Genomic DNA, 12212 nt, shown 5'->3' with positions numbered 1-12212 from the left:
TAAAAGCTATGAAATAGATTGGACAAAATGTATTGCAGTATGTAGTGATAGTGCAAAGGCGATAACAGGAAAGAACAATGGAGTTCTGAAAAAATTAAAAGCTCATCTTATACCAAGGGTGGAATGGACGTACTGCTTCCTTCTCAGACATATTCTTGTCACAAAAAATATGCCGGATAAACTCAAATTCTTTGTAAAGCTATAAAAATGTCAAATTTTATTAAAAGTCGACCATTACAGAACAGGTTCATCGCTTAACTATGCAATCAAATGGGCGAAAAGAAAATATCTTTCCTTTTCCATACAAAGTCAGGTTATCGTGGGGAAAAGTCTTAACCTGGTTATTGAAATTATGAAATGAATTAATACTATTTTTAAAGGATAAACCCATTCTCAATATCTTTACAGAATAATGATTATATGTTGCTACTGGCTTACTTAACCGATGTATTTTTGCATTTAAATGACTTGAATGTGAATTTACAAGGACGTCATGAAAACATTTTATTAATAACAGACAAAATTCATGCTTTCATTAAGAAGCTGCATTATTCATCTTCAAAACAAAAATATCAAGATTTTTGTTTTCTGATTATATTAACAAACATTTTGATGAAGGAGACACTATTATTCACCACAGTTTGAATAGCATGAAGATGAATTTGCGTGAAGGCCTGGCAGGAACTGAGTAGGAAATAGTCTACTTCTCCTAATCCCCTACTAACACATGGTGCGACACATTTAGTCTGTATATCTTTCCTAGTCAGATTCATCACATCTGGACTGCTACCTGTCTAGAATAACTTAAGGCAACGGATCTCCTATCCTCCCCCTGGTAACAGTCATCCCTGAACCATGCCAGGAAGTCTATCGGTGGTATACTGGCAATAACGAACACTGCCTTGGAGAAGACAGTTCTTTAGCCCAAACAGACTTGCAGACATCCTTCTCTGGACTTGTTCAAGGGTCAGTCTGTTACGCTGTGTGTTCAGAGCTCTTAATCAGACAGATGCCTCATATAGCAGGATGGAATTCACAACATTGGAGTGCATGTGCCATTTCGAAGATCTTGGTCCGTTCACATTGTTGAGAAGCCTGCTAACCATGGCCACCGTCTTCTCAGCTTTAATTGCGTTATTGATCAAACAAAGCAGTCTATGAGCAGAAGAGTCATCAGCACTGTGTCCTTCCTTCCTGATAAGCACACCAACCTGCAACATCCTTTAATCCTTTAGCATGTTTGTTGACCTAGATGTAGTTGAACGCATCTACGAACTCGAATGGGGTCAACTACAATCCTGACTACCTCAACCAGAAGACCCTTGTCTACAACTTTTCTCAATTTTCATCCCCTGGATAGCGGCAAGTAGCTTTCCCAAGGAGAACCGAGGGATATTGTCAGTGATAACCTTTCCTTTTCGCCACTATCCGGTGAGAGTGCTCACCTTCTGTGAAGAGAGCAGCTATCCAATTTTGCAGCTGACTATCAGTAAAAACCAGCAGCCTCCACCCGAATTTCTTTGCGATGATCAGGTATCTGAACTAGATGAAACAAACTCGGCAGTTTCCTCAGATCCAGGTCCATCCCATGGTTTAGTCTCTCAAACTGCTATCATGCTGACCGGCAATCATCCCACATGTTGTTAACCAAGCCTCAGCCACCATTTCAGAAATGTTGGGTTCAAACACCAAGACCAGGTCTACGCCTTTCCTGGTGGCCATCTTCCAACAAGCATCCATTGATGCATGCCTCCGCTTGCAGTCAATCTGTAGGATCTTCATTTTCTGATGTTTACTATCTAATCTGTGCCTCTCTTGACCACACACTGGCTGACTTGGACACAGCTCTCTCCTTTGGCCTACTTTGCCACAATGGAACTTAGTCCATAGTGTTCAGGGCCCTGACACTTAGCTGCTACATGGCCTGGCTCCTAGCACCTAAATCAATCAATCAATGGTCCTCTTCCTCTGTCATGACAACCCAGCACATGACCCAGCCAATCCAAATTCTAGACTTGTCAATATAATGGCTTTAGCCACCCAGGCAGAAAGAATCACAAATGTGTTTTTGGTATCGCCAAAAGCAGGCCCAACCATAGCTTAGAATTCTAATTCGATCCAACTGCTCGAACGATACCTCTCTTATAGCGCCCTGATCAGTACTGAATGTAGTCTATTATACTTAGTACATCCAGATCAGTTCTTGATATCCTTTTTATGGACAACTTTTTTATCCCCTGTTGCAGAAAGAAATATCAACACACCCACTGCACATTCATGAAAACAGCCTTAAAAGATTCTGCTACCTTAACCTTACCTCTGAAATGGATGTAGATCTTATTATTCGTCCGTCTTCTATGGGAGAGAATCTTGCCCACCTCCTCTTCCTGGACCTTGCAATATTTTTCAACAAAAAATACAGGTACTATGATACCCTTTTGTCTGATGGGGTCAAAAATCAGATCAAAGTTGAGGTATATATAGCTTTCATCTTTTATTCATCAACAAGTTTTTTGGGATATGAAGAAAAAATTGTTTCAAAATAATATAATATAATATTTCCACCCCTAAAACTTAAAACTTTGGAATTTTAAACTTGTTTAAGCACTTTTTCAGGCGAAACATATGATATACATACAATCTTTCAGAAATTACTTTGATTTGTTTTCGTATTTTGAACTGAGAAGGTTTTTTATCAGTGACATTTGCAAAAGCTCAAAAATTGTGACCGATTATTAATATATTTCCTTCATAGCTATGCTGCTGCAGCAGCAACAGAGCTATAGCCTGGAAAGTAATAAATGTTTTACCTCATAAAAATGTTTTAATTTTTCCCATTCCCTTAGCTTATCCTCATTATTATTAAAAGAATTGTCTTTTTTTGTTTAGTATTTTATTTTATTTCTGAAGTTCATTATATGTAAATCATAAATATTAGTTTGTGCCCACTAACAAATTATGTTTAATATTTTTATTTATATTCATAGACTATACTTCCTTTATCAATACAGTGTTAAATGTTAGTGTTTCTAATTAATTGCACTTAAAAGAGCAAATATAAAAATAATTTGTAACCTGCAGTGCTAATTAATTACATTAACAGAACCACCAAAAATAATTTTAATTCCCAATTTTACTTCTACCATTGGTAGAGTATAGAAAGTGAATGGTATTTCACAATTTGGCTTTTTAATTGTACGGTTATATGTCATATTTGCATAAGTATATGAAATAAATAATTTTTATTAACTGATTATTTCCAGTACATATGAAATACAATATAAACTATCAATTGTACACAAACTGTAAATTGAGGTTATTAAACATTTTTAGTTAATGTAGTAAATCTAAAATATCTTCATCATTTAGATATAATTTTATAAGCTCAACTACAAAAATATAAATTAAAATATGGCTTTACATAAATGAAAACAGTGACATATTTGCAGTACAAAAGACAAAATATGTAACAAACGCAATACACCTTATGTTAAAAATTAGTTTAATTAAAAAATAAATATAAGTTATAGATGTTATTAATATAATAGTTATTAAAATATAAGTTCTTAGGCAATTATAATTAGATTCACTGCTTAACTTTATTTTGTATAGGTAAGAACAATTTAAATTCAGCAGGTAATTCATCTTCAGAATAGAGTCTATCTGAGAAATAAACTCTTCTTATTCTACAATTGGCATGTATTTGGACTCTCAATGTTTCAATGTAATTAGTTCCATATGCACGTCTAGTAAAATCTGCCAAATTAAATTGTATCTGGTTCCAGCCATCATCTAATCTCATAGGCATTGTACAAATGAACGGCTTCACTCTTGTAGTAGACTGATAATTACTAGCTCTAAATCTTCTACGAACATTCTTATCATCCAAAACCTGAAATGCCAGTGAAACAAGTATAACATGAAAGTTTCCAACATATCTACTTACTACTAAAAAAAATTGTCAATTAAATGCTCTATGAAATAGCTGCTGGAGCTAAGTACAAAACAAAATAAAAGAAAAGATACTTTAAAAATATTTTGAATACTAATGTTATAAAAACAGATAAAAGACTGAAGGCATGACCACGCACTAAACAGAAAATGCTGATTGTAATATTTATAATTGGTTAATGCAAGATTATTACAGTACTATAAATCACATATAAAAGTTATAAAAATAAAGCATGAGGCATTCACTATTCTATTATTTTTTTAAGTTTATCACCACTTTGCCAATCTCAGATGGAGCAGTAGTACCATTTCTGCCTTTCATATGAAGGTTCCGGGTTCAAGTATCAGTCAGGCATGATATTTTTCACACGCTACAAAATTCCTTATAATCCATCACAATGACTACTACTGGACATCGACCTACTATTGCTATTGTATGAATAAATCAGTAAATCATAAATCTAGCATAGCAATTCATCAATAAGAAACAACTGTTTAATTGAAGTAAAATAAGACAGGCATATTAAAAGAATTGTTTTATGATCAGTACATTTCCAAAAAACATGGATATGAAAACTTATTTTAGTTATTTAAGATTATGAAACAGAACTTAGAACTTTTTTTTTGTTTGAGTCATTCATACTCAACTCTTTCGTTATCAGAATGTTTAGGGGCCAATTTCGTAATTGAAATCAATATCCAAAGAATGTGATCACATATGTATTTCATACACACATTTATCACAATATTAATTGAAACAATACTCAGAAATTATTAAGAAAAACATTCAAAACTAAATACTAATACCAGAACTGCTGATATATTTTGAATTTACTTTATTACCTATAATTTCTATTTTTTTGTTAATTGTGAACCAAAAGAATTAAAAAACAAAAAAAAATGATCTTGAAACAATGCACATAGCTGTTTCTATACGTTAAAATTAGTGATGTTAATTTTTATGATTATTTGAAAAATTTAATAAAATGTTACTTTTACTTTTTCTAACAGGTTTTCACTGCCGGCCTCTGTGGCATGAGTGGTAGCATCTTGGCCTTTCATCCGGAGGTTCCAGGTTTGAATCCTAGTCAGGCATGGCATTTTCACATGCTACAAAAATTGTCATTCATCTCATCCTCTGAAACAATATCTAGTTGTGGTCCTGAAGGTTAAAAATAAACAGGTTTTAACCATTCTTATTTTTGATTTTATTTCTATTACATTATTAAGGATGGCTTATTCTTTGTATTACATACTGATTATGTTTTATTTATGAGTAGTATAATTTATTTATAAATACAATAAGACTTCACTCAACACTTGCTGTAAAAAAAATATTTTGGCAGATAAGTCTGGATATTTGCCTTTCACTAATTTTAACATACAGAAACATATAAGTGCACTGTTTTGAGATCACTTGTTTTGTAAGGGGTCTTTTTGGTTTAAAATAAAAAAAAAAAGTAATGGTAGGTAATAATGAAGATTCAACATATATCAACAGTTCCATTATCAGTATTTGTAGAATTGGAAGTGAAACATATATTATCACTGTTAACATAGTATTTTTAAAAAGTGCATTTTTTATATGTACTACCTTACTATTTAGTATCTTTCTTAGTAAATAATATTAAGTGATATATAATTATCTCATACTGTTTTAAGTAAAACACTGAATTATATTGTCTATCAATCTTATACGAAGTCTGTAAATAAAGTAATGAGATTGGTTCAGAAAAACTTTTTATTTGCAATCCAAATATACATGGATTCTATCACCTTCAAAATAGTTCCCTTGGGAAGCCAGACAACCGTTCAAACAATTTTCCCACTCTTCATAGCAGTGTCGGTTACATTTTTAAAAATGTTTTCTATTGTTCTGAAATGCAGTCCTTTGAGACGGTTTTTTAAAGTTGGGAGCCAGGTGTATAAGGAACTACAGGAATGTTTTTCTTTGCCAAAACTCATTAATTGAGGGTGCATTGTCATGATACAATGCACCCTCAAATGGGGAAAAAGAGAAGAGGGAAGTTTGGGGAAGGGGAAATAATGAAATGAATAAAAATGGGAAAGGCAGAGGGGGAAGGGGAAAGGAATGCAGTGAAAGGTTAAATTTTGTGAATTTTGTAATGTTTAGTTTTTTTAATGTTTATCAAACTTTCGATTGCATTCATTTAATCTGTATATATACTCAAATCTAGCAATTGCGAAGCACTGCCGGATCTGCAAGTACAAATATATATACATAAAAATGAATGTTTGTTTGTCCTGTACGTGTTTTTATACCATTCATCCGATTGTGATGAAGCTTTGTGAGTTGTTGTGTGCATGCCCACGAAGGTTTCTGAATTAGTTTGGACCCGCTAGGTGGCACTAGGGCCGAGATATTTTGAAAAATTGCATTTATGGTACGATTTGCTTCATATTCAGAACATATATTAGTTACATGAAAAGAAATATTTTTACAAAAAATGGACCTGCTAGATGTCACTGGGATCGAAAATTGTATTTATAGTCAGATTGGGCTCATATTCAGAATATGTGATACTTACATGGAAATACCTTTGCAATAAATGAACCTGCCAGATATCGCTGGGGTTGAAATATTTAGATTTGTATTTATGGTCTGATTTAGTTCATATTCAGAATATATAATGTCACATGAAAATAAATACTTTTGCAAAAAATGGAAAAAGGGAAATAGGGTGAAAGGGGGAAAAACGAAAAGACGAAGGGAAAAAGGGAAAGGTTAAATTTTGTGAAGTACTGTAATGTTCAGTTTTTTAATGTTTTATCAAACTTTCATTTGCGTTCATTTAATTCATATATATATATATATATACTCAAATTTAGCAATGACGAAGCATTGCTGTGTTGGCTAGTATTATTATAAAAAAGCCTGTTAGGACTATCCACACAGGGATGGTTAATGTAAGAAAAAAACTCACATTTAAGTGTCAAACGTTCTCAGTTAAGAAAGTATCCTTAAATACTTTAAAACACCTAGTAAAATTTATAATGCATTTTGGTTTCACCGTCCGTATAAGAAGTTTGTTTATGGGCAAGATGTCCAGAATGAGACACTTCATGGCAATAATAAACTTTTTATTACTAGTTTTTGTTGTTATTACCTTACCATTTACTGTATGGCATACATGAAGTCCACCACAACATTAGCTGGGTCTACTAGTTATAAAAATTTGAAATTCAGACCAAGGTAATTTTTATGTTTATAACAGTTATATTTTGTCAGCCCAAATTTTTATAAATTTTATATTTTTAAGCAGTTTTGTGAATTAAGGTAGGATAGACAATGAAAATTTATAGAGGGAAGATAAAAACATCAAGGAGAAAGATAAAAAACCATTCAGAATCAAAAAATCGAATGTATTAACACTACAACGTAGAAAATGTTTTTGAGAATTCGAAGAATGAGATGGTCAAAATAACTTAGAACTTTAATTACTTAAAATTGAATAAAGCTTAAATTATTAATAAAGAGATTAAATAGCTTTATTTGACATTAAAACAGTATTAGAAAATAACTTAAGTATGAGTGAAGTGAGATGGAAAGGAAATGTAAAGATATCAAATGGGGATTTCCAGTTTTATTTTTCAGGGTCAGAAAGTTGTGGTAGGAATGGAGAGAGTATATTGATAAACAAGAGACTGACGGGAAAAGTATTAAAGGGTGATGACAAAGGAAGAAAATTATATTATTACATTATAATAATTCAAGTGTACATGCCAACCACTCAGCATGCAGGTGAGGAAGTAGAATGTGTTACAAAATGATGTAAAAGTTAATTGGGAAAGAAAAGAAGGGGGCATGTATAGTGATACTAAATGATTAGAATGCTGTGGTTGGAGAGGGAAGAAAAAACAAAGTGGGAAAATATGGTCTAGGAATTAGAATGAAAGAGGAGAAAGACTGGTTAGATTCTGCACGAAGAAAGAATTAACTGTTGGAAAACACCCTGTTTCAAAATCATAAAAGAAAACATATATGGTTATCATGAATGAACAGAAAAAATATCAAATTAATTATATATTATGATACAACAAAGATTTAGAAATTGTTTAAGAATGCTAAGGCTTATCTACGTGCAGGTATAAATTCAGATCACAATCTAGTTGTGGCAGAAGTAAACATTAAGCTCAAGAAAATTGAGAGTGGGAGGAGAAGATATTACTATGATTTGCAGAGCTTAAGGAACAGGAAGCAATACAGAAAATGGAAAAACTGATGCTGGAAAAAATGAGAACGGGAGATAAACCAAGTAATGCAGATGATAAGTGAATAGAATTACGATGAGTTTAAAGGAATCAGCAAGAGACAATACGATTTAAAAACAGGAAGAGAAAACAAAAAAATGTGGGTTACAAGTGAAATGTTAAGACAAAATAAATGAAAGAATAAAGTGAACAATGTACAAACAAAAGAAGGAAGAAAAAAATATAAAAAGTTTAATAATGAACTAAGAAGGAAAACTGAGAAAGCTAAGGAAAAGTGGCTTGAGGAAAAATATACAGCAATAGAAAATTTGGAAAAAGAAGGAAGATATGAGCTAACATATAAAGAAACTTCAGAAATAGTTTTTAATGAGAAACAATGGAATAAAATGTATCAGATAAGCGGAAAGGATAGGGAAACATTTAATGAGAAGGAGATAATAAAAAGAGAATGGGAAGAATACATTGCGGATTTATATGAATTGTGAGAAAAGGCAAAAGAAATAGATATGGGAGTGTAAGAAGAGTACAAAGTTCATGAAGATCAAAATGCATAATTAAAATGTTGAAAAAAGGGAAAGCTGAGGGATGTGATGAAAAAACCAATTAAATTGTTGAAAGCAGTAGCAAAGGCAGGAGATTTGTTATTACTAGAAATACGTAATGGAAAACCTGAAGAACGAAAGTGGCCAAGGACTTCCAGGATACAATAATGATACCAATAGAAAAGAAAAGATATACAAAGAAGTATGAAGAATATAGAATGATTAGCCTAATGTCAGATGCAGCTAAGGGTTCTAAATAAGAGGATAAACAATATCCTCAGTATTGAGGAACAATATCCTCAGTTGGCAGTATTGAGGAAGAACATTATGGGTTTAGAAGAAGTTTTTGAACAAGGATGCTATAGGGCTGCTAAGAGTAATAGACGCAAGATACATGGAAAGTGCATGTTGCATTTGTCAACCTAGAAAAGGTGTTTGACAGGGTTAGATGGGATAAATTACTGTTAATTTTGAAAAGGAAGGGAGTTGTGACTGAAAAGAGAGATGCCTAATAAAAAAGCTTTACTCACAGAATAAAAATGAGGGTAGGAGACAAAATGACAGGAAGAATCGGGATTGGGAAGGGAGTGCAGCAGGGATGCTGCATGTCACCAATGCTGTTTAGTATTTATCTGGAATAATTAAAATACCATCTGAATGGGAAAAAAGGAATAAAGATTGGGTGAAGAAGAATAATAGAATGAATATATTTTACTGATGACAAGACAGTACTGGTGGAGAGCCAAAGAAAATGCTTGAAAAATCAGGATATGAGGATCAACAAAAAGAAGACAAAATGTGTAGTAGTAGGTGGAAAAAGATGAGATAATTAAAATTAAAATAGGAAATGAAGTTTTAGAGCAGGTGAAGAAATTTCAGTACATAGGTAATATCTGACTCACAGTAGAAATTAAAACAAGAATATCAAGATGTAAGCAGGCATTTAATGAGAGTAAAGACTGCTGTGTGGAAAGTTTAACTAAACTCCTGTTAAACTGAACTTTCTGTTTAAGGAAGAGATTAATGAGGTTTTATTTGAAGTGTGGTTATAATCTGAAACGTGGATGATGAAAACGGTTGACAGAAAATGAATTGAAGCTTTTGAGATGTGGGTGTGGCGCAGAATGATGTCAGATGGCAAGACCATGTAACAAATAAGAAAGTATTAAGGAGAATCTGAGAAAATAGAAAAGTGCTTAATGTAACTGAATATAGGAAAAGGAATATTGTAATGAGAAGCTGTAATGGCTAGGGCATTTATGAGAAGTTGTTAATTAGTGTAAGCAACAGACGTAAAGAAGAGAAAGAAAGAGATCAACTGATGGATGGGATTACAGAAAAATGGTAAGTATGCTAAAATAAAGAGGTTGGCAAAGGATAGAACAAGGGGGAGAGCAGCAGCTGTAACAGGAACTGGCCTAATGGCAGATCACTATGAATGAATATGCTATATATATATATATATATAAGACCTCAGGCAAAGAACGATCTGAGTCACGTTTGACTCTTTTCTGGAAAACTGTGATTTTAATAAAACAATATAATTGATACTTCCTTGAATGCATAATATTTAAACAAGAATATCATGGATGTGGACTGGTTTTTCCTCAAAATTACTAGTTTAACTTGTAAAACCATTAAAATTTAATAGATGGCAGCACTAACCCAAGTGAAAAAAAGGTCTACCTGAAGTCTTCATATATTATGTTTAACAATTTAATTAATGGTTAAAAAAGAGGGTGGGATACGGGAAAATAATTTTTAATAGTACAGAAATTTAAAACTAATAATATTACAATGAAAAAAAAGATTTAAATATTTTGGTATACTTAATACTTAACAAAATAGAAATGAACATTATATTTACCTGAACTTCAAAAGTGAAGTACTTCTTTAAGTTTTTTATAATCATAACCAAGAAAGGCAACTTAATACCGAGCGTTTTTTTAGGATCTGCCGGGCAAGTTATGAATGTCGTGCTAACATTTGTCCCTACTATTTCCAATACCAAAGACTGAATATCATTGTCGGTAATGCGTTTAATGTGTCCATTTCTGACTTTTTTATCCCAAATTTGCAACGGTTTACTGCCTATACTATAAAGTATGGAAAGAAATCCACTTTGGAATGTATTTTTAAACATTTTTCAAACGAAAATTTGTAAACAAACACCAAATCTTGTACATTATCAACAGCTGTTTTCATTTGTAGAAAGTCTACCAACATAATTATGAAATATCGAATTCAGTTAAAAATTCTAATAATCAGCTTACATTTTTTTAATACTATTAAAAACTGCAACCTAATAGTTCAAAGAATTTTCAAATATAAATTTAGTATCTGAAGACTATTAAATTGATTGCCCCTTCATCACCACCTTTGCCCTTGCGTTGGCTTTACCGGACCTAAGCGTCTAGTTAAGGAACGGTGGCTCTTTGTTGAAATGGATTTTATTTTCTAACTAGTCAGTGTAAGTTTTTATTTTATTTATCAACCAGCCACTAAATTTGAACGAGCCTTTACATATTACCATCGAGCCCACAAATACTAGTCACTTATTTTATCAACTATCTACTGAAACAAAAATTTAAAATTGTGTCAAGTTTTTGCCCTTTACGGACGGAGAATATTTAGAATTTAAAAATATAAACTTCTAGAATGACAAAGCTAACCAAAATCAATATAAAAAGTTTTAAAAAATTCCAAAACATTTTTGGTCATCTGTTCGACTAACTTCAATTACTGGTGCTGCTGTTCTTACACTGATTTTACTGCTGGCGCATTTTTTTAAACTTTAACTGCGAACCAATATTAATGTAATTTTTTCTATTACGTCATAAGTATTTTGGTTTTTAAACGTTGACTGCCATGTGTATCATAATAATACAAAGTGTCACCTTTTCTTTTATGCAATTTTTGTATACTTGATACACCATGACAGACTGTTTATTTAAGTGTATGCATTAACTAATGAAGTTCATATGTTTCTCATCTGTTCTAGCTTCCTAGAAATTACTATCGACAACGATTTGGTAATGTTCGTTTCAGTTGGCAGGACTGAGAACTAACACATGGTTGAATAGTATTGTACATAAGTAGAATTGTATGTATTTGTAAGGTGTGTTAGGTTACGTTTTAAATCTAATTACAACGGTTAACTCTGGTTAGATAGGGAGCTGTATGATGAAGTAGAATTAGAAAGTGATTTGCTTTTAAGTAGTGATGAAAGTAACTAAGTGTTTTTGGAAATGGTAGCGATTCAGACGATCCGAAATATTCAGTTTCAAGTGAAAGTGACAGTTGTAAATTATGCACAAAATCATCAGTTAGAAACCGAAAACACAAAGGTGATAAAAATGATTTAGAAAATAAACTATTCCAGGTTGTATGGAATGCAGTGTCGGGTAACTTACACAAATTTAACCGTGATGTGATAATCTTAAAGAAAATATTAAATATCAGCCCTATGAAGGTACTTTAAGTTAA

The 12212-nt window shown here is 32.3% G+C and overlaps 1 protein-coding gene across 1 annotated transcript; it reads right to left on the bottom strand.

The window, feature by feature from the left end:
* Positions 1-3011: 3011 nt before the first annotated feature.
* Positions 3012-10944, bottom strand: Bug22 (cilia- and flagella-associated protein 20). Its single transcript, XM_075363014.1, has 2 exons — positions 10594-10944; positions 3012-3892 (listed from the first exon to the last, which is right to left on the bottom strand). The coding sequence occupies exons 1-2, from the start codon at positions 10867-10869 to the stop codon at positions 3587-3589; spliced, it is 582 nt and encodes a 193-aa protein (XP_075219129.1). The 5' UTR covers positions 10870-10944; the 3' UTR covers positions 3012-3586.
* Positions 10945-12212: the final 1268 nt, after the last annotated feature.

This window comes from Lycorma delicatula, chromosome 1, assembly GCF_047948215.1.
Source record: "Lycorma delicatula isolate Av1 chromosome 1, ASM4794821v1, whole genome shotgun sequence".
NCBI lineage: Eukaryota > Metazoa > Arthropoda > Insecta > Hemiptera > Fulgoridae > Lycorma > Lycorma delicatula.
Note: the sequence above shows the minus strand (reverse complement) of the source record. Positions and strands in the feature narration are given on the sequence as shown.